General features: G+C 34.3%; 1 protein-coding gene across 1 annotated transcript; it reads left to right on the plus strand.

The window, feature by feature from the left end:
• The first annotated feature begins 9,178 nt into the window (after nt 1-9,178).
• Nucleotides 9,179-10,797, plus strand: LOC142609826 (protein ROOT PRIMORDIUM DEFECTIVE 1). Its single transcript, XM_075781544.1, has one exon. It carries the CDS (start codon nt 9,390-9,392, stop codon nt 10,704-10,706), a length of 1,317 nt encoding a protein of 438 aa, XP_075637659.1. The 5' UTR covers nt 9,179-9,389; the 3' UTR covers nt 10,707-10,797.
• Nucleotides 10,798-24,128: the final 13,331 nt, after the last annotated feature.

Here is a 24,128-nt window from a genome sequence, read left to right on the forward strand (position 1 = left end):
AAACTAAAGGAAAAGGCTCCAAATTTCTAAGCCACTTTACTTTTGTTAAAAAAGTCATTTTCAGTATGATTTTTCTAAGCTTACTTTGGTAGAAAAGTTGTAAATCCTAATGGACTCTTGAACCTTGAACTTGATCTGAATGTGTTTCTTTTGTGTCCTTTGGAATCTAAGTGTCTTGCTTTCACAACTAGACTTGTATTTTTCTTCTTTTTACTATGTGTGTTGCCTAGTCGTATGGCCTATTTTGTTAAGTTCTAGTAACTTCACTATTTGCATGATAAACTTGGTACCTTGATTGTCTAAGCTTTGTACTCTTGAGAAGACTTAACCAATTGCAAACTAGCTTTCCAAATCTAAGTCCTGCTTGTTTTTATGGAAGTCACTAGATTGTATCTACTTTCCACTCAAGCACAATTGAGTCTAATTTCAAGCATTCACTGCTACTTACTTTTCATCCATATCTTTAATTCATGTTTCAAGCTTTAGAATTAGACTTGAACTTTATTTCATTGAGAAGGGAAGTTAGCTGAGTTCCTTTTATGTTTGGCTCAGAATTGAAAATGTTCTCCTATTTTGCTTATGCAAGTGATATGTTTGTAAATTTTAAGCTTTTAACTATGTTTTTTTTATTATCACCGTCATATTTTAATCATCTTGAAAATATATTTTGGTTCATTTGGATCACCAATGAGATATTTGGATCCGTTTGTGATATGATCATGAACTTTGCATCACCCAAGTTGATGTAAAGGCTTACCAACAATGCCATCGCTAAATGCTTGTATATTCCTTCCATATGTATCAAACAAATCTAAGGTACTGAAACAAATCTAACTATGTATCTACATATGATGATGTATGGACGCAAGAGAATCATTTTTGGCTTAATGTTTCTAATAAGAGATTTCTATTTTTCATGAGGAGCTTTGCCGACACTAAATGGCCAAATGTCTTCACTGTGAAAAACAGCACCTTTTGCCTTAAATATGCTTAATTCTTTCCCTTTAAAAATTTTACAGCTGATTTTGTTTTTTGTTTTACTCTTTTACTTTTCTTTTGTCATCATCATGAGCTAGGGCTGATGGTAAATCAATAGCAACACAATTTGTGCTGTGTCTTTACCTATTGCAGTTCCATCATCATTATTGAGAATGGGGTAGTTCACTCTTTTTTTTTTCATTTAAATAAATTTTGATAGTTACAATGAGGAGGGGTTTCAAACCTAGGACGTTTCTATTGGAAACACCAGGAGGTGCTAATTGAGCTACAAGGCTCTGGGATGCTTCCCCAGTTATTGAATTACTATAACAAAAGGTTGGTTCTAATTAGCTTAATTGGCAAAGGCTTTTGTCTTCAAATAAGATACACCAAAAACCGATCGATAACTTGGCTGGATGATAAAGAACAACCCTCAAAGAATGACTATAGGTTGAAATTCAATTGTAAAAAAAATAAATAAAAAAAATCTTATCAAAGAATGACTATAGCAAAAGCACAAAAAACCCAATAGCTTCATTCTAAATTTCTAATTAATCACTGCAATTTGAGTTAAATTTTTTCTTTTGCTCTTAAAACAATCAAAATCCTTCAAATATATTCTTGATTAAACTTAATTTTCTTCATGAACAAAACAAGATAGAAGTATTTATACTTATTTAATGAAAGACCCATTTTTTATCTGAGACATTCCACTTAACAGAGGCACAATGAAAAGAAAATGCAAATGCCATAACAACTTTAACGTAAACTATGTATCAATCATGTTTAAATGGCAAAGCTAATGAAGTTTTACAAGGAATTATATGAGAGAGAGAGAGAGAGAGAGAGAGAGAGAGATTATCCGTACGGTTTAGCGGGTACCGCCAGTGCCAGTGCCAGTGCCAGTGAAGAATGCCGCCGAGGTTGTAGGTCAAATGAGTGAAGACTAGAGATAAAGAGAGAAAGAGAGAGGAGGACGTTTTCGTGGGACTGAGGAGAGAGAGTGAGTTCTGTCAAAATGGCAGTGTGGGTTTGGACTTTGGAGCGGGAGGGAGGGTTTAATAACACTAGGAGGCTCCGTTTGTTGTTAGTTTACAAGGGAATGATATGGAATTGAATGATTACAAGGAAATAGAATGGAACGGAACGGAATGGAATGGAACGGAACGGAACGGAACGGAACGTATTTAAGTAAAGGAAATGAATAGAATTAAGTAAACTTAATTAGATGTTTTAAAATAATTGAATGAAAATGAATGAAATATAAGTAATTTTGTGTAGGAATAACATGAAGGGAATGAAATGAAATTATTTTATGACAATATTACTATTAGACTCCTGTTTTAAAATAAAGGTTGAATATATAGGGGTATTTTGAGAGTTTTAGTAAAAAATTTATTAAATCTAATTCTATTCCCTTCCATTCCTCCCAATTTCGGGGAATGAAAATTTGAAGTTTTAAGAGAATAGAGAGGAATGAGTGTTCATTCCTTCTCATTCCATTCCCTTTCACTTAAACTTCCAAACAATGGAATGAACTTTTCATTCCCTCCATTAAAACTCCTAAACAAGAGAAGGAAAGAATATTCTAAAATTATTATTTTCATTCATTTCCATTTCATTCCATTCATTCCTCCCAAACGAGGCCTTAATGATTCTTTTTTTTTTTTTTCCCTTTCTTCATCTTTTTTTTTTTTTAAATTTTAGGAGAAATTATGAGAATTGCAATATCAGTCAATTTAACCCTTAACCTTTTAAATATGATAACAGATTCTTTAAACTTTTGATATTGTGCCAAAATAGTTTATGAAAAATATTGATGTGCCGAACATATTTACCAAAATGTATATATACACACACACACACACAATATATATATATATATATATATATATTATTCTATTTATGAGAGCATAGTTGATGAATTTTGGTTGTTTTTTAAGTGAAAGATAAAAGATTGAGGGGATTTGAAGAGTTGGTCAGGATTGGGTGTGTCCCAAATTTGGTTCAACTCAAATTAAGTTTCAATAATAAACTTATTGGATTAAAACAGGTTGTAAAACCTATGACCTTTATTTGATTTTTTGACAAGTTAGGCCAATCTAAAATAACTTGTATTTTTTCAAGTACAAATAGTATTAAATAATAATAATAATAAAAAAGACTAGAATATGTGTGTGTGTATATATATCTGCTTTTTAAATACAAATGAGAGAATGAATAAATGAAACACTTAAAAATTAAAAAAATTAAATAACGCTACATAAAACTTTAAGTTTTTGGTCCAAAACTTACTATTCTTATAATTGGGGAAAATGAGTATTTGCCCCTAATTTACAAATTATGCAGCAAAATGTTCTTGTTTTGAACCTATTTAGCAAAATGTCTCTCTTTTTGAAACTTGATTTTAATAATGTTGAGTTCTATGCTAAACACTAAGAGCATAGAACTCTAAGAACATTTGACACACAAAACACTAAGAGCATCAACATCAGATGTGTTTTTTAGCACACCAAACAATAAAAACCCACCATTTAGCACACCAAACAATAAAAACCCACCAACACCAGATGTTCTAAATGCAAATTTGGCATTTGCTACAATACCATCCTTAATAGCATCAGCATTGGTGGTGCCAAAAATTTAGTAATTTGGTACCACAAAAAATCATTTTATCTATTTTTACTTAATATTTCACAACTAACTCCACTTCATTGCTCTTATTTTCACATCAAAGTTACCACACTATTCATTTTTTTTCTCTCTCTTCATCTTTATCTCTCAATCTTCTCCCTCCCATCAACCGACAGCCATTCGCGGCACCACCATCACCACGACCAGATTAGAAATCTAAACAAATGACCCAAACCCATAATAGTGGTTAGAGCTTCAATCCAAACCCACAATAGATCTCAACCACAAACACAAACCCACTACCCATGACAGCCCGACTCAACCACCAACACAAACCCATGAACACAAACACAGCCCAATCCCGACCATAAACACAAACGTCGTCATCGTCGCCGATCCTAACCACAAACACAAACACAAACACAAACATAGCCTGATCTTAAACCAAACCTAAACCCACGATTTGATCTTAGCCTGAACCCACAATCGGAAACCTTAACGGCCCACTACCACCAGTAGCAACAAAACGACCTACACCACCACATTACCACCAAAATACCCAGCAAGGATTGAAATTTATTTTGAGGAAGGAATTGTGTGGTGGGTGCATGAGTACCATGGAGGTAGTGGTGAGAGCTTCGGCCACCACCATGGAAGCATTGTCAATGGAGGCCAATTGAGAGTGAAGGAGAAGATGAGAGAGAGGTGGAGAAGTAAGAATGAAAGAGAAAGACGTGGAATAGGTAAATGAAGGCCAAATTTGCTCAACAACATTTTTTCCAAAAAAATATTAGATAGATGGCAGACGTTTGAACTTATTTAGTAAGTTGGACTATTTTTTGGAACTTGAGTTTGTGAAGTTCGAATTCCAACCCAAAATCGAGTTTCTCAAACTTGATTTACACCTAATCTTAATTATAAAAAAAAACGTGGAACTCAAGTTCCATTCTTTTTAAAAAAAAAAAAAAAAAACCCAAATGGAACTCGAGTGTAGGAAACATGAGTTCTATTATGAAAGCTCAAATAGTGTGTAAAACATCTATGAACGTTTAGACCCCTAAATACAAAAATACCAATACAAGCTTATAATCAAACAATATAAGTGCAGAATATGAAATAGAAGCTATATCCAAATTGGTAAAACACTCTAAATCATAGTTAATCACAAACACAACATCAATTAAAAGGTAAATAGTAAAGGAAGAGAGATGCAAACACAAGGATAACATGGTAATGTGTTATCAAAAAGGAAACTGAAAAACTCAGCAAAAAATCTCTCTGTCGCCCTCCAAGCAGTCAATGATCCACTAGAAAATCAGTTGGGATACATGAATAGCGATAGACCCTCCAAGCCTAATCTACTCGATGCACCTAAGCCCTCCAAGCTTCTTGAGGTTACGCCAAACCTTGTCTTATCTAGCTTGCCAGATCCTGCAATAAGCTCCATATTGCATTTGCCATCCTTGGCATCTTTCAATGCTTCCCAAAGCTCCAAAAACACTCAATACTCTAAATGGGTGTAGGTAGTATTTGGATACAAATCTCCTCTCAATGGGTATAACAATGGGAGAGGGAATAGGAAGAGATTACAAAGATTTCTCTCTAAGAATGAGTAGCTCTCTTTCTAATGAGGTGGGTGTGTTGTAAAAACCTCTCTTAGGATTTTTCTTTTTGAATAGCCACACTTTCATTTCGTGGAAATAAGGATATTTATAGTAGGGGATGAGATCGAATGTGAAAAGTCAGTTTTCATCCAAACAAGGCATTTGGGCGACTTGGCCTTACAACTAGAATGAGTCATGAGTTTGAGTTGCGAGATAACTTTCAGGCTAGACTGTACTTTTTGTCCTGTAGTGCTCCAACTGTCGTGATCCTTTAGCTCCCTGCATGCTTCATATGTGTGCCACTTTGGCGACTTGCCAGTTGCGAGATCTAGTCATGAGACTCCTTTGAATGTACACATTTTGAGTTTTCTTCACTCTCTTTCACACACAACCCTTATATGATTCCCACCTAAATATAGAGTATCTAATTGCTAAATTACAAGCAAATTTGGCACGGAATAAAGCCAACACATGGTTGATTAAATTCAACCTTACATGTTATTTTCCAAAAAACAGTCTAACTTACTAAATAAGTTCAAATGCGTGCTAGCCACCGAATCTTTTCCAAAAAATTTTCTGTTGAGCAAAATTTGCTAGTAAATGAAAGAGAGAGAAGTAATAAAATAATGGTTTTTAATTTTAGCTGGTAGTGATACCAAATTATCGTAGCTATATGTAGGTGCATAATTTGTACCCGGTCCAATTACTAGATGGACTCAGGCCTAAAGAGCCTTATATAATAAAATTTGTAGAGTGTGGGCTTAAAACCTAGACTATGGATGTTGGATGAAGAGAAGAATTAGGCTAGATTGTTGTTATCCGCGTGTTCAATAGATGGAAATAGCTAAGAAACTCTCCTCGGATTACATCAATTATACTGCCTTTCTCTCCTTAAGATCAATATTACAACTACCGTTTTTTGTCCCCTTCTTCTCATACCCCTCTTGTTCTTTTATATCCATCTTCTTCTTCCTTTCTTCTTCCACGTGCAACACAGATCTTCACATTAGATGTTTGTCCCATCTGGCACCTTCTTGAAGTCTTCAAACACCAGCTGGAAGACTAAACATTACTGTTTAGAGGTCATTTCTCTATTAATGCGGTCAGGGAGGTAGGTGCAGGGTCTTTAATGTGGTGGTAGGAGCTTTTTCCCCTTTGATATTTATCATACGCTCTTACTTCCAATAACCGTGTGGGTCTTGCCTTTACCTAATAGATCTTCCGGAGTTTTCCCTCCAAACCCCTTAACATATCCTATGACCTTTATTTGACCCATCCGATGAGATACTCCTCCTCGGACAGCTCCTCTAACCCTTATAGCATGAACTAGTTTGCGGGCCTCAAAGGCTATGCTCGAATAGGCTTCCTCCTCCAAATCAGGCCCAAAGCCCAAATACATATTTTAATAATTTTACCCCCCACACTATATTGTTAAAAATTTTAGCTATACCACCGCTAATGTTGCATATTTTTTGGTGTTTATGGATGGTGCTAAAAATAGCAATTTGGCTTTTTAGCATCACCAATACTAATGCTATATAGAATGATAGGAACAACAAATGATAAAATTTTATTATTATTTTATTAAACTTTTCTCTCTCTTCCCTTAACACATCTATCTCTCTCCCTCTCTCTTCTTGCTTCCTTCGGTGAATTATTTTTCCATTTAGCCTTAAATTTCTAAGAATTTCGTTAGTGGTCACTAAGGCAAAACAAATTGGGAAACTAGCATATCGAGCTTTAAAAACTTGAATTCAATTCCTGAGGTAACAAACAACTAACGTGGACAAATAATTGACATGGACAAACTACTGATAATAAAATGCTAGTCTTCCTTGAGGGCATAAATTGTTTTTGTGTGCTTCACCCCCTCTTTATTGGCAAAAATCAACATTTTACTAAAATTCATCCCCACTTTCCAAGTAGAAGCAAATGGTATTTCAAGATTTGAAGGATCAACTATATTTTCTCAAGTGTTTGTAGAAAATGACAAGGTAGGAGGTGTGCATGCAGGGATTTTGTTCATATCATTCTGGACACCAACAACATTGTCTACATCAGTTTCACCACACTTAAATACATCATCAACATGAGCATTGGTAGCAATTTCATGATCATTGATATCTATCTCAAAGTCGCCTCGATCAATCTTCTCTTCATACTGATCTCTATTGTCAAAATTTTCACCATTAATGGCAGTGTCATCAACATAGTCTTCTTCATCATCCTCTACACGTGTAACAGATTCATATTGAGCATTTGAGACTGTAACCTATAAACTTGTAACTGTTTATTGGATTTTCTCGATGCCAACTTCTACACGTGGCTCCAACTTTATGTACAACTCAATAACACTTACTTGGGCTATTCCTTCCATCCTGTCAAACATGATATTCACATGTTTGTCTGCTTCAATCGGCATATACTTGTAATTAATCCGGTACTTGAGGACTTCATGTGGAGAATGAAAAGTAATTTGAATGTCGTGTAAAGCAAGGCTCACACACAATTCTTCCATAACTATCATCTTCAAATCATTAAGGGTCTTCAACCTATGATCAATTTGAGTATAATAGAACTTTATATCCAACCCTTCAAATGGAAATCCCTTGTTCGCATTGACATTGCTAAGCGGACCACTATAGTATAAAATTATATCAATTACAGTCATTGTGAACCTGTTAGAATCAAGTGTAATATGTTAGTTACAAAACATTTTATTTACTCAAAGTAGGAAATATTTTATCTAGTCAAAGTACAAATTCCAATTCATTCGAAGGGCATGATTTTCATTACAAATTCCTACGTTACACATAAAATGTTTTCAAATTAGTTTTGATGAAAAAGCCTAGCTATATAGTCGTTTCATATCCAATACAAAAAAGAAAAAAGAAAAAAGAAGCCAAAATCCTTCTAAGGTCATGATAAAAACACATGCTTGATAAGAGCCTAAACTTACAAAATATGTTGAATAAATTTTGCTAACAAAAACCATGCAAATAAACACTCAAAATATTTACACAAACAAAATAGAGTTGTATATATTCACAATATTATAGTATCTTAACTAAATTATGTTAAGTATCTACTAAATAAATAAGCAAAGTAAAACCCACACTCCAACAATAAATAATACCCAACTGTAATGACAATAAAACCCTTATTTGAGATGTAAATTTGCTGAGATGGAGGAGCAGTGACAAAGAGAGGCAATGTGAGGTGAGATCAGAGGCAATGTGGTGTGAGACATGTGGATATTATGGGCGAGTGAGCAGTGAATAGTGAGACAGTGTGTTTGTTCTAATTTTTAAGTCTGAGTGTTTGAGTTTTTAGTTGAGTGCTTTATATGTTTGAAAAATTTATGCTGACATAAACCAAGTCTTATAGACTTGAGTTTACTCTTTTAAAACTTGACTCTATCAAACTTGAAAATTTTATGCCAAAATAAATCAAATCTTCCAGGCTCGAGTTTACCTTTTATTTATTTATTTATTTATTTTTAACTCGAGTTTATAAATCTTGTGATTTATTTGGCAAAATAACATCCGCGCTAGCAAGTAGAACTCGAGATGCTACTTTAGTGAAACGTTTTTTTAGGTTGTCTCCCAATGTTTTGCTAGTCTGCCTATAACCACATCCTGTATCTCTTCTCTCTTCGTCTCTCTCACGGCCACCCCCGCCGATCTCTCTCTCTTCGTCTCTCTCACGGCCACCCCCGCCGATCTCAACAAGTCGTCCACCAACGCACGCCGCCATCGACCTCGCTGCGCCGCTAACGCGGATGTGAAGTCGCTCCTTTTGTTGCTGGGATTGCGATGCCACTCGCACCGTGTGAGACATTTCTTTTCCGGTGGTGGTTTTCCATGGCCAACCAAGCTCCTCCTTGAACAAATCTACATCCTTCAGTTTGGGTTGATTTTTGCAGTTCTCTCTCATGCGATGCTCTGTTCATCGTGATTTACTGACTTTGTTTGAAAATCTGTTGATTTTGTTTTTTTGGGTTAGTTTAGCTGAAATTGTGCGGAGGCTCTTACCCCGCAACTGTTGTTTTGCCCAAACGGCACCAGGTTCAGGTTCGGATTCGGATTCAGAAGAACAACTCAAGTATCAAGAAGCCTCGCTCGCATCTTCATTTCAACACAAAAAACAGGTTCTTTCTCTGAGTCAAATATCATGAGGGCATTATATAGAGCCAGACCCATTATCCTTCACTCCACGCCTTCTTCTTTCCCTTTCACCGACCCACAAAAATGCCCATTTGGCCCTTTCAACTCCTTCGCTCAAAAGAGGTTCAAAAAGCCAGTAATCTCAGCTCGAACTCGCTTAGAGGACAGAGTCAGAGACCCAAAGCTAGACAAACTAATAACTCACCTCAAAAAACTCCAAACCATCCTCAATCTTCACCAACTTATGTCAAACAAAAAACGTGGCCCCTTCGTTTCATTACAACTAATGTCCAGGTGGAAAAACATCGTTGGACTAAATGTCAACATAGGCACGTTTATCAACAAATACCCACATGTTTTTGAGGTTTTTAAACACCCAATTAGGAGGAATCTTTGTTGTAGAGTTAGGCAAAAGATGAAGGCTTTGATAGAAGAGGAAGAGAGAGTTGTGAAAGAATGTGAATTAGAAGCTGTACAGCGTGTAAAGAAGTTGTTAATGATGTCGGTAAATGGGACTCTTGGTGTTCATGCTTTGAGATTGATTAGAAGGGAATTGGGTTTGCCTGAGGATTTTCGTGACTCAGTTCTGGCTAAGTATAATGCTGATTTTAGGTTGGTTGGGTTGGAGATAGTTGAATTGGTTGATAAAGATGAGAGTGTGGGGGTTGCAAAGGTTGAAATTTGGAGGGAGAAAGAGTATAGAGAGAAGTGGTTGAGTGAGTTTGAGACCAAATATGCATTTCCTATTAATTTCCCTACAGGGTTTAAGAAAGAAGCAGGGTTTAGAGATAAGTTGAAGAGTTGGCAAAGGCTGCCTTATTTGAAGCCTTACGAGAGGAAAGAGGTTGTAAAGGTTCGAACTTGTGGTGGGATTGAGCAGTTTGAGAAGCGGGCGGTTGGGATTCTTCATGAGTTCTTGAGCTTGATGGTGGAGAACAAGGTTGAGGTTGAACGGTTAGCTCATTTCAAGAGGGATTTTGCTATTGAAGTTAATGTGCGTGAACTACTTTTGGAGAACCCTGGAATTTTTTACATTTCTACTAAAGGGAATGCACAAACGGTTTTTCTTAGAGAGGCGTATAGTAAAGGGCATTTGATCGAGCCAAATCCAATATATGTTGTTAGAAGGAAATTGTTGGACCTTGTCTTGCAAGGCTGTCGAAGTACTCGAGAACTGGCAGCTGAAAAGGAAATCAAGGAGCTGAGTAGTTCTGCAGGGTGTACAGCAGATGGAGGTAGGAGAGATGGTGACTGGGTTATCCCAATTTTGGAGAATTTTGACAATAAAAATCCCTATAATAGTGTGAGTGAAATCAGTGAGTAATCAGAGTTTACTGAATTCAAGGAGAAAGGAAGTGGTGAAAGTGAAAATTGCATTGAGGGTTGAATCAAATAAGCCATATGATGGTCAACATTTATTCTCCATCAAGTGTGTATATGTGAATAGGTCCAACAATGACCCATAATCTTGAATAGGTCAGATTGTGGCCGTGGACCTCAAGAAGGTTCCCTCAGACAATGACCCGCTCAAGAGTCAAGTATCTCACCTTGGACATTGAGTTGGTATTCATTAAAAATTATCTGTCTTGATTGTATGCTTGTATGTGTGAATATGGCCTGGGTATAGGATTTATTGTTTGGTTCAGTAAACATCTGTTTAGCACTGGAAGAACATATGTTCATAATAAGCATTTGTTATCTCATGATATCTGCGTAGATTTTCCCTTGTATAATAGCGAAAGCATTTATCATTTGCTTGAAAGTAGTCATGGTTCCTCCTGTACGCTAAATATTGCTATGTCTGTTGAAACTTTTTTTTTTCCTCTAAAGAAGCTTCAGACATATCCCTTGACATACTTTTTTGGGTATATATCTATCATGTTATTTGTAATAAGTGCCCTACTTCAGAACAATGTGCAGAACCGAAAATCTGTTATTCAAAGTAGGTTAAATTTAGGGGTGTCAATGTTCGACCCGACCTGCGAACATGACCCGAAACTGACACAGGTTTTTCAGGTTAGGGTTGGGTCTTAATGGGTTTGGGTCATAAACGGGTCGACCCGAAAGTGACATGATAAGAAACGTGTCATAAGCGGGTCAACCCGCGTAACCTACAATAGACATGTTTGACGTGCCAATTTATTTGTGTCAACCCAAAATGACCCACTTAACACAACCCGTTTAACTCGTATAACAAATAAATATTTTTTTTTTAATTTTAGATTTGTCAAATACTTCTTATATTCAACATATATTTTAAATTTTAAAAAAGAAGTGAGTAATTACAAAAATTTACAAGGGATATAATTGAAAATTGAAACTTTCAGACTCTAGAACTACTAATACTTTTTTCTTTTATTTTTTTGGCATAGAACTTGCATAAATAAAATTGGATGAGCTTGTGGAAGATGTTATGAATTTGGATATCAACAAAGAATCTATGAATGATAATTGTGGTCATAATCAGGATTAGTCTACTGTTTGCTCAAATTCTTTTAATATTGATACTTAGCATTTGACGAGTTTCAATGATATTATATTTTTGTTGAACTATGTTATTTTATTTTTGTTAAACTTTGTTATTTTGAATTTGGGTTGAAGTGTATGCACTTCTTTTTTAGTGTAAAGAACTTATTTCTAGATGAATATTATATTTTTGTTGAACTATATTATTTTGAATGTGGGTTGAAGACTTGAAGTGTATGTACTGCTTTTTTGGATGTAAAAAAAAATTATTTCTAGATGGATGTTATATTTAATATTGTGCAAGTTGAAATTGGTTGTCTTACATTCGTGTCAACCCAACACGACTCATTTATTAAGCGTGTCAAATGGGTTGGGTCAGGTCAACTTGCCTTATTAACAGGTTGGGTTAGGATTGAAGGATCATGACACGATTATTAAATGGGTTGGGTTAGAGTTGAGTTATTTAGTTGAATACCCCTACCTCGACATGACACAAACCCGATATGCTGACCCGAATTGACATCCCTAGTTAAATTCTTGGTCTATCTAGGCTTGTTGATTCACTTGTTGGAGAAATCTATTTTTTGCATATCTTATGGTGAATAAACTCTATCTCCGACTTACCATCTAATCCCGGTATTGGTTTATGCTTCATATTCTCAACCATTTGGGGGAATAGTGTTTGTGACAATTGATTTGCTCATAATGATAAAATTATATAATGTCTTGTTTCTTGTTTGGTTAACAATAAGGCCCTGAAGCTTCTGCAAGTTTCCATCTACTTGCTGGAAATTCAATATATGCTTCTTCATGGCTATTTCATTTTTTCATTTTTTGGTTCTTTGTTTGTATGCGAGACTGTGAGCCCACTAGCTTAGAGTTTTACAATTTTTGTTTATATTTGTCTGCTCAATATCATATTTTGGTTGTTTTTCTTATTGGTTGTCCACATTTATGAAACACTTGCTTGGACAGTCATTTTAGTGTTTGTGAAATAGAAATTCTATGTTCTGGTAAAGGTTCAACTGTCACAATTTATCAGATTTCCTTGCTCCCCAAATGCTTGTCTTCTTTACCTACAGCCCAAATTGACCCTTGGGGTCGAGAATTGTGATAAACACCTGATGTGTAGACTCAGATAAATAGTTATGAATCATAATTCTGAATCATCCAACCTTGAGAGAAGAGAAGAAAAGAAAATTATGAAAATATCTAAATTCTTTGTAGTCCCTGCTATTCAAATGAAAATTTATGATTCAAAACTGAAGTCTTCAAAAAAAGACCAAAGTCTTGAATTTCATTGTAAATCAATGTTCAATCCCTTACATCTTTTGTTTATCTGTTTCCATCTTATTATATTCGCTATCACTTTTATCATTTCATGTTTTCTTTATTTTTGGAATTTTTGGTCATTGTAATGTGTTGTGCAATAGCGGAAGCTCTAACATCAATTATTATGATTTGGGGTTAGCAGAAGAATATTCACATGAACAATAAAGTAAAACATCCACAAGAGAACAATATTTATCATGGTTTGGCCAACTCCTTGCCTACATCCACAGGCAATGCCAACAAAAAATATCCAATATCAATGATATGGATTACAATGACTCTTAGCAAATCTCATTGACACTCGCAACTCACACAAACAACGTTGACAAATTTCACCAACATAAAGCAAACCTCTCACAAACACAAACTCATAATTCCAAAGTCCCAACACACCCAGTAACTCTCTCATAGTCACAAAACAAACTCTAGACCCACAACCATTGGTAATTTTTCAATCCCAAAAATCTACCAAACTACTCATTGAAGAAGCCTTCTCATGTTTTTCTAGTAGTCTTCTTCTCTCCCCGTGTGGGAGGAAACTTGGGCAAAAGCCACCAAACCCTCTGCAATAATGCCTATTTATAAGGCTCCAATCCTATTCCTTGATGGAGAAGGAATACCCAATTGCTTCTTCAACCAAAAAAAAAAACCCCTTTTTCCTTTTATGTCAAGGAGACTCAAAGTTTTCCATATCAAGTAAATTCTTTGTTTTCTACACCAAGGAAAAAAGCTTTCCTTCTACGTCAAGAAAACCCAAATCAAAATTAATTAGGAATTTGATACTATTTTTTTTCTTTGAAAGTTTCTAAAGAAAACTTGGCAAGCTTGCCAAGGAGTGATAGTTCAAATGGCATTTCCTCCTCTCACAAGTGTGGGTGGAGGGTGTTGTGGGTTCAAAGCTCACTAGTTGCTTAAAATTAAATTAAAATCATAAATAAAAAGAAAGAAAAATTGATAAGCTCGATATTTTATGCCTTGGCATGACAATTACTATGGAGGAGATCTCATCTAGAAATAGATTGACCTCTCTTTACTTAGAAAAGCATATATGACTCGCACTTGTAATGGGTGGAATATTAGATGGAATGCTAATATATCTATCTGCAAAAAAAAAAAAAAAATCGTTTATATGATTTGCCAGAGTTGATTTAAGAGTTCCAAATATTTCAAGCATATATTGGAATAGTTTGATTTGCTGTTTCCTTTCTTTCCTCTATTTGACTATGTAAGCGAGGCACAAATTTGAATGAGAATCATTTTATGTATTTTGGACACCATGAAAATTATTTGAGCTAGTTTGGATGGATTAATGATTTGATGTTTCACATACTTATTCATTTCTGTTCTGATTGGAACAAAATTATGATAGGAAAAAGAAATAAGACAAGAAACAATTTTTACCTTCTCAGTCTGAGGCCCAGAGAATGGGTTTAAGATATAATGAAGACCAAAATTGAGGACACTAGGGCAGCCAAGGAATATATTGAATCATTGATTTAGTGACAGTATGTGCAGTGTAAAGTTGTGATTTACAACTATGTTTTATATTGACTTTATTCCATGACAAAAAATGTTGTATTTGCTTTAATTTGTTCCTTATATTTTGTGGGATTCTATTGTATTGAGTTTAGTATTAAGTTAGTGAAGACTCAAGTTTATTTGAAGATCAGTTCATTTTGCGATTAGCTTGCGAGAAGTTCGCTAGAAGGGTTCCTGCGAAAAGGGCATGTGAGAAGCACATGACTAGAAGCTGAAGAGTCGCGCTAGGCTGTCAATTTTGTGAGTGTCTTGTGGGTAAGTCTTATCCGCGAGATATCTGCAAAACTCTTTGCCTGGAGGATTTTTAATTGTGACTTTCTTACCCTTCACCTATACTATATATATCATCATTACCCACAAAAGTATGAGATTATTCAGAGAGAAAAACCCTAAATAAGTTTTCAACAACACACACACCTATCTTTTAGAGAGAGAGAGAGAGTTACTCATCCTTAGTGAGAAATCATTGTAACCTTTTCTCTTTCCTTCTTCCATTGCCATACCTTGAAAGAAGATTTGTACCCAAACACAACCCACACTTTTTCAGAGTGTAGAGAGTGTTTTGGAGATTGGGAAGTTCTGAGGATTTGCCAAAGAAAACTGGTGAGGCTTGGCGGATGCAATCAGGCGTATTGTGGAATCCGAAAAGCTAGAGAAAATATGATTCCGTGAAGTTCGTTGGTAGCAGGACCTTGAAGGGCTCAAGTATATTGGGTAAACTAGGCTTGGAAGGTCTTTTGTTATTCATGTACTCTAACTTTATTCTCTAGTGGATCAATTTACTGCTTGGATAATGACGGAGAGGTTTTTCGTTGAGTTTTTCGGTTTCTTCGCCGAGTTCTTAGGTTTCTTCTTCGATAACACATCGGCATGTTATTTTGTGTTTGCATATCTCTTCCTTACTCTTTTAGCTTTCATTTTACTGCTGTGTTTTGTTGAATATGACTTAGAGTAGTTTTGTGTGTTCGCTTGCATTTAATTTATTCCGCACTTAGTTTAAGTTATAGTAAAATCAACCGAGCCATAATTTTTTTTTAATTTGGGGTCTAAACAGCTCTTTTGTTTTTAACACAAATCCAAGCTTTCATACAGAATGATCATTCTAAATAAGTTAGCAAAAATTAGGTCATAAAAAATTTAATTTTGATTGTCAAATTGTGTATAACTATTTGACCACCAAAAAACAATGTGTTATTAGAGAAGTTAAAACTAATTTTTTTTGCAACTTTTATACCAGTTTACGATAGCAAGTTGTTAAAAATAAAATAAAATATTTTATTAAAATTATTTCTCTTTCTTCAATTAAAAAACTCAAATTCTCTTTCATCTTTATTATTGTAATGAGTTGTTTATATTATTTTAAATGATGTGGTAAAAAAATGGAATATTTGATGTTGGGTGTATTGTAAAGTTATGTAGTAAAAATATATAAAGTAGCTTTTGAGGTGCTGAAAGCTAAATTTTTTATCATCATTATTGTAAATGCTTTAACTTCAAAAAAAAAAAAAACTAGCCTAGTATTAAAAAAAACTTTTTTATGGGTAGATGATTGCATCTTAAAGTATTAAGAAACAATGATTTTGTGTATTTATAATTTGTTAATACTATATGGATACTTATTTAAATTTTTTTTTTCCTGCTTATACGCTCGCTCCCTCAAACTTAAAATCCTGGTTCATCCCCAGCTTGTATATGTCTTTTCACTTTGTTTTCTTCTTCATTCTGGAGACGTGATCTATATTGATAAATGGCATTATATGGCTTCTTGAGTTGAAGATCCTGTTCTTGGGCCATCTGAATTAAAAGAAAAAAGAGAGAACAAAAGTGATGTTGCAGACTAGCTGATTGCAGCAATCTAATTTTTCTTTATTGGATAATTAAAAGAAGCATGCATTATTTAGAGGCAGGAATGACAAGATTAGTTGTGTCAATCCAAAAATGGCATGAGCTTGTTATGTCTCAATTCATAGTCTGTTAATTTCATGTTGCATTCACAGGTCATGTCAAATTTTGCCATCTCTACTTGTATTTACCTATTTCTTATAGAATAAATATATATATGGATGCATACAACCATGACATGTATCATTTTGACAAATCATAAGATAACTACATGTGTTTGAAGTTAGAACTCTTTTTCTTATTTTCATTTGAGTTATTGCCTATAATTTTCTAATAGAGCCCATATGAGAGCAATTAATTTCTCATTAAATGTCTTAAGACGATTAATTTCTCTTCATAAACTTTCGTTTCTCATTTGAGCAACCTCATAACGAAGACAACAATAGTTATTACTTCTTATTAAAGCTTATTATTAGGACTATAAATTTCTTCCATAAAGTTTTCAAGACAATAAATTTATACTCATAATTCCCTAGCTTAATATCTTTTCTGGCATGTTTTTGTCTTCTATTCCTATTATCATTGTCATTTGGGCTACCTTTTATTGAAGACAATAACTCTCTCCATCAACATTTTAGTAGCCAATGTGAAAGGGTTAAAAATAAAAAACCTCAGATGACATCTCTTACTCTTACAACTTTTCATTTTTTATTCCAATAAAGATTTAAATGCCTAAATACTTCTCTTTTATTGTGTTTGTAGTTTTCTGTCTCTCATTCCATAATCTTGAACCTTTTTTTTTCTGTATCTTTTCTAATTGATAGTAGAATAAAGGTATTTTATTTTTTGGTCAAATAGGAAGTTAATTTCTCCCATAAACTTCACATAATTTCCCATTAAAAAGTTAATTTGCATCTAATACATGGGGGAAAAGATTTTGAACCTTTGTGTACCTATAACTAGATAACCTCAACTAAAAAGGTAATGGTTTGCAACCTACTTGACATATTTATTAAGCGAGTCAATCGTGACCTATTTATTAAGTGGGTCAAGATTCCTCAATTTTACCATGATCGATGTATTAAACTGGTCATTTGTGTTGACTTTTTTATCAAAGCCAAAAAAAAAAAAAAGTGTTAATCCAATTGATTTGAACTACAAAAACCAAATAGATAGATTAAAAAAAAAAATCAAAATTAACGAATAACTACATCGCAAATAATCGTTCAAAACTAAAACACTCAATATCACAAATAATCATTCATAATATGTTAAAGAAAATAGGTTTTGATTAAATGGGTTAAATAGGTTTTGTGAGTTGGACATGAATATGACATATTTATTAACCGGCTCAGTTGTGTCAACTTGGATATAACACGAATTTGTTAAATCTCAATTCATAACCTGTTAATTTTGTGTCGCATTCACGAGTCTTGTTAAATTTTGCCATTTTGCCACCTCTACTTGTACCTATTGTCTATAGAGTAAATATAAGAAAAAATGCCCATTGACCCCTTGAACTTTGGACTAGTAGTCAAAGCATTCTTTGGACGTTGATATTGGCCAATTTACTCCTTAAACTTTATAATGCTGCCAAATCAATACTCTAGTTAATCTCCCATTAATGTACTAATGGAATAGTCACATTACTCTCACGTGTACTTTAAAAAACAAACTCATCAATACCATAAAATTGAGACCCAATGGAGAAAGAAGAAAAACCTTGGTTTGACCGGCAGATAGGAGATTGAGAGAAATGGTAACAAAACTGCATTAGAAAGAAAGAAAGAAAAAATACTAGAGGTGAGAGCCAGTAACAATGGTGGTTGTAGAACGGCATGGTGGGACTAAGCATACAAACTAAGCCGTTTTATTTATCCTTTAGCGTTCGCTTTGAACCGACCTTAATAACTAGAGCATGGCCGTTCTCTTGGGCGTTGGTGATGTTGAAATTGTTGAACTTGAAGCTGTGATTCCATTTGGGGTTTGAACCATTTGTTGGGTCAAGCTCTGTTCTCTTCTATCTGTGAATTTTGGCATTGTTGTTACCGCAAATCCAAACAACGGCGTAAGCTCTTGTTTCTCTCAGTCTATTTACCCTCATCAATCCATTGGCTAACTCATTTACAACTACTAAGGCTGAGTTTGGCTCAATGTAAAATGTTTTCTGAGTGTAAAATATTTTTAGGTGAAAATATTTTTTAGAAATGAAAAATTTTCTGGTGTTTGGTTGCATTCCAAAAAATGCTTTGGAAATATTTTCTAGTGTTTGGTTCTGTTCCCGAAAATGCTCTAGAAAACCCATTTTTATCATGTTTCTCACATTTTCTTAGGATCCAAAAAAATATTATTACAGAGAATCAAAATATATAAACAATCAAAGAAACAAAAACCAAAACAAAAAAATTAAAATCACAAGACCAATTGTAAGAGAGGTACAGAGAGAGAGAGAGAGAGAGAGAGAGAGAGAGAGAGAGAGATCGATTCTTGGGTGACTTGGTGGTGGCAACGGTAGTGGTGACATGGACACGGTGGGTCGATATAAAGGTGGCAACTCGATCTAGGAGTGGGTCACTCATTGGGTGGTTCGATCTAGGAGTGGGTTGCTCACACGGTGGACAAATCGGCTCAGGGGTGGGTTGCTCATGGCGGTCCGATTGGCTCAGGGGTGGGTCGTTCACTGGGTCATGGACTCGCGGTGGTCTGATCTATTTTTCGATGGCTCTTGCTCTCTCCGTGCTCCATTGTAAGTGTTCTTTTCTCTTCTCACCAGTGCGGAAGGGGACACGGTGGTGCTGCTTGTTGGAGTGTGGGAGTGGACCTCGGATTGGCATCGGAGTGTGGGGTGGGGCTCTGTCTCTCTCTCATTGGTGCGTGGGGTGGAGTTGAGGTGAGCTTGGATATGAATTTTGGACTGTGTGAGGAGTTTGTGAGGAGTGAAAAATTATGGAAATGGTTTGAGGGTAAAATGAGTCCTGAAATGAATTTCCGGATCTGGGGGCCGAATTTTACAGTCAATGCAATGGTTTTCCGTTTGACCAAATTTTACATGCGCAACCAAACACACGACAGGGCAAAATATTTTCAGAAATCCATTTTCAGCCGAAACAAATGCGGCCTAAATCTAAACTCCTATCCGTAATAAGGTGTAGCTTTTGGAAAGATGGATCTTAAGGTGAATATATATAGACACACATATTCACTTGTTGGTTTTTGTATTGGGTTTGATTTAATTTTTGGATTAAGGTTTCTGTGAGACGGCAAGACAACAACGGGATAAAGCACTGGACATCGTGGTAGCTGTGGTTCTACTGTCTCTCTCACTCTGCTTTGTGCTAGTTAGACCAATGTCTTTCTTCTTTCTCCGTTGGGATTCAATTTCATGGTATTGAAGAGTTTGTTTTTCTAAAGTACACATGACTCTCACGTGAATATTCCATTAGCACATTAATGGGAGATTAATTGAAGTACTGATTTGGCAGCACTGTAAAGTTTAAGGAGTAAATTGGCCAATATAAAAGTTCATGGGGGTGTTTTGCCCACTAGTCCAAAGTTCAGGGGTGTTTGGACATTTTTCCCGTAAATATATATGGATGCATACAACCATGACACGTGTCTTTTTGACAAATCATAAGATAAAAATATGTCTTAGAACTCCTCTATTTCTTCTTATTTTCATTTGAGTTATTACCTATTATTTCCTAATAGAGTCCATACAAAAGCAATTAATTTCTCACATAAATATTTTAAGACAATAAATTTCTCTTCGTAAATTTTCATTCTCATTTAAGCAACCTAATAATGAAGACAACAATAGTTATTACTTCTAAATAAAGCTTATTATTAGGGCAATAAATTTCTCCCATAATGGTTTTAAGGCAATAAATTTGTACTCGTAAATTTTTTTGGTTGCTAAAATGGTGAAAAAATGAGAAGTTATTAGTTAGAGAAATGCTATATCTACAATATTTTCACAACAAATCATGAGTTGTTGGAGCATTCACAGCAGTGGAGTTAAAAATTTAGCAATTTAGCTTCACCAAAAGTTACTTTATCTATTTTACCTACACACTTGCTGCAGCAGTGGATCTGTTTTAGCTTTCAACACAATAAAATAATATAAACATCACAATAAAATAATATATCTACCACAATAAAATAATACATCTCACTACAATAAAAACACCACAATAAAAAGGTAATGTGAACACAAAATAAAAAATTAATTTTTTTTTAGCTCTCATGAACAGTGCACATCTATCTATAGATGTGCACTGTAGCAATGAGCTAAAAAAGTATAGATTTAGCTCCACTACTGCATGCTTCTTTTTGGTATTTTGGTGGAGCTAAAATAGCTACATAGCTATTTAGCTCCACTGCTGCAAGTGCTCTTATGGCTTAGTAAAAAAGTAATTTTAGTTGTAAATTCAAATTAAAACTAATAACAATTTACTACCGATAATATATTGTGAAAATATTGTAAACGTAACATCTCTCTATTAGTTATTAGTAAAATATCTTTTCTGGCATCTTTTTGTCACTTGGGCGACCTATTATTGAAGACAAAACTTTCTCTCCATGCATTTAAGGCCTTTGTCCAGCGCAATAACAGCTGAGCTGGTTGACTTTCTTGTGTCATCCATTAAATTTATATTTTATTTATTTTAATTTTTCAAGATTAATAGTTTTGCATTTAATTTTATCACTATTTACTTAGTAGTATTTTCTAAATTGATTTGTGTTCAAGAATCATGCTTTTACATCAATAAATGATAACATGAAATTCGTAAATTTATTTTAAAATGATTTTATTTGAAAGATTAATAAACACAATTTTTCAAAGCTTGTTCATATATTATTATTTTCTATTCACTTTACAATGATAACGAAAATTCATTTGAAAGTTGTTTAAATTGATTTATATTTTTTAAAGGTAAATTTTCATATTTTTACACATTTAATACATTTATTTGTATTTTAATTAATATTAAATTAATTTTAACGTCATCACAGTTTGATCTTAGTTGAACCTCGATCCGACTTTAAAAATCTTGTTGCTCCCATTTCTCCAGTTCTATTCCATTAATAAAGATTTAAATGCTTAAATGCTTCTATTTTATTATGTTTGTAGTTATCTGTCTCATTCTGCAACCATGAACTTTTTTTCCTAACTTTTCTAATTGGAGATAGAATCAAGGTATTTATTGTTTGGTCAATAGGAAGGTTAATTTCTCCCATACACGTATTGACAATAAATTTCTCCCCTAAACTTCACACAATTTCCCATAAAAAAGATAGTTTACATTTAATACATGGCGGATAGAATTTGAACAACCTTTGTGTACCCACAACTTGATAACCTCAACTATAAAAGTTGAAGGAAAATGAATTTGAAGGGCAACCAAATACGTTTTCTGATCACGAAAGAAATGAAACATTGGATAATATTTTTATTTTATTGTTTTGCGTTTGTCCTCTTTGGTTTTCACCAAAGTAGTTCATTTACGTTGATACCCTGGGAACTTAGAAAGCACTATGTAAGAATTGTCAACAACCTCAACAACAAACCCCTTGGCTACCATTGTAAATCTGGAGATAATGATTTGGGCCTTAGAACCCTTCAGTTCAAAGAAGAGTGGGAATTCTCCTTTTTCCTCAACGTTTGAGACACAACGCTTTTCTATTGCTATTTTTCATATGAGAACTTCCGCGCTGCTTTTGATGTGTTTGTTGGAGAATATGATCATCGCTTGGATTGTGGTGGGGACCATTGTATTTGGACAGCACAAGAGGATGAATTCTACCTATATCAAATAAAACATAATGAGAATGTCAAGCAACATGATTGGAAACAATAAATATGTAGGTGGTGACAAGTCACAAGAGGATGGATTCTACTTATATCAAATAAAACATAATGAAAATGTAAAGCAACATGATTGAGAACAATAAATATGTAAATGGTGACAAGTTTAAATATCAACGGATACTTCTTGATATTTACAATGAAGTCATTTTGGGTTCAAATTCCACTTCTTCATTGTAACTATTGAATTATTTTAAAAAATAAAATAAATAAAGACGATGGTTTGCAACCTACTTGAAATCTTAGTTTGAAAAAAAAAAAAATTTTTCTTTCATGAGATGTGATTTGCATACTATTCTTCAATTGACATCAAAGTCACATTCAACCAGAATATAATTGTGGGTCGATATATTTATTTACAAGGATCTTCTTTAGCACTCCTTATTATTGATAATACATGTTTGTGCTTTATGGGTCTATTGTCATACATATTACACACAAATATAAGTTGTCCAATTTCATGGACCAAATCCATGTGAAATTTTCTTGGAGAAGATATTAGGGAGTTGGATCGGAGGGCATAAAACATTATTTTGCTAACATGCTTTGGTTTACTTGAATTGCCTTGCAAAGAGCCATGGAATGTTTGCAAGTAGGGGTGTCCACTGAACCTGACTTGCTGCCACCTAATCAGACTGCTTCGATGGTCAGACGCAAGTTTCGGTCGGTCGGTTGTAGGTCTCTTTTAAAACTCATGAAATCCAACCCGCTCAAATACATCCATTCTTCCGACGATTTTTCTGTCATCTTTCTATCTTCTATTCCCATTATCATTGTTATTTGGGCTACCTATTATTGAAGACAATAACTTTCTCTCCATAAACATTTTAGTAGCTAATGTGAAAGGGGTAAAAATAAAAAACCTTAGATGACATTTCTTACTCTTGCAACTTTTCATTTTTTATTCCAATATGGATTTAAGTGCCTAAACGCTTCTCTTTTATTATGCATGTAGTTCTCTGTCTCTCATTCCATAATCATGAACATTTTTTTTTCTATAACTTTTCTAATTGGTTGTAGAATAAAGGTATTTTGTTTTTTGGTGAATAGGAAGATTGATTTCTCCGATACACTAACGAACAATAAATTTCTCCCATAAACTTTACACAATTTCCCATAAAAAAAGTTTATTTGCATTTAATACATGTTGGGAAAGATTTTTTATTTTTTGAAGGCATGGTGGGAAAGAATTTGAATAACCTTTGTGTACCTACAACTTGATAACCTCAACTATAAAAGTAGAAGGAAAATGAATTTCAAGGGCAACCAAATATCTTTTTTGAGCACCAAAGAAATGAAACAAAGGATAATATTTTTATTTTATTGTTTTGCTCTTGTCCTTCTCTTTGGTTTTCACCAAAGTAGTTCTTTTACGTTGACACCCTGGGAATTTAGAAGGCACTATGTAAAAATTGTCAACAACCTCAACAACAAACCCCTTAACTACCATTGTAAATCTAGCGATTATGATTTTGGCCCTAAAACTCTTTAGTTCAAAGAAGAGTGGGAATTCTCTTTTTACATCAACGTTCAAGGCACAACGCTTTTCTATTGCTATTTTTCATATGAGAACTTCCATACTGCTTTTAATGTGTTTATTGGAGATTATGATCATCGTTTGGATTGTGGTGGGGACCATTGTATTTGGATGGCACAAGAGGATGGATTCTACCTATATCACATAAAACATAATGAGAATGT

This window comes from Castanea sativa, chromosome 9 (assembly GCF_040712315.1).
Source record: "Castanea sativa cultivar Marrone di Chiusa Pesio chromosome 9, ASM4071231v1".
In the NCBI taxonomy this organism is placed as follows: domain Eukaryota; kingdom Viridiplantae; phylum Streptophyta; class Magnoliopsida; order Fagales; family Fagaceae; genus Castanea; species Castanea sativa.

Excerpts from the sequence above, each read along its gene's own strand:
- LOC142609826 (XM_075781544.1), top strand. The coding sequence starts at position 9,390 with ATGAGGGCATTATATAGAGCCAGACCCATTATCCTTCACTCCACGCCT.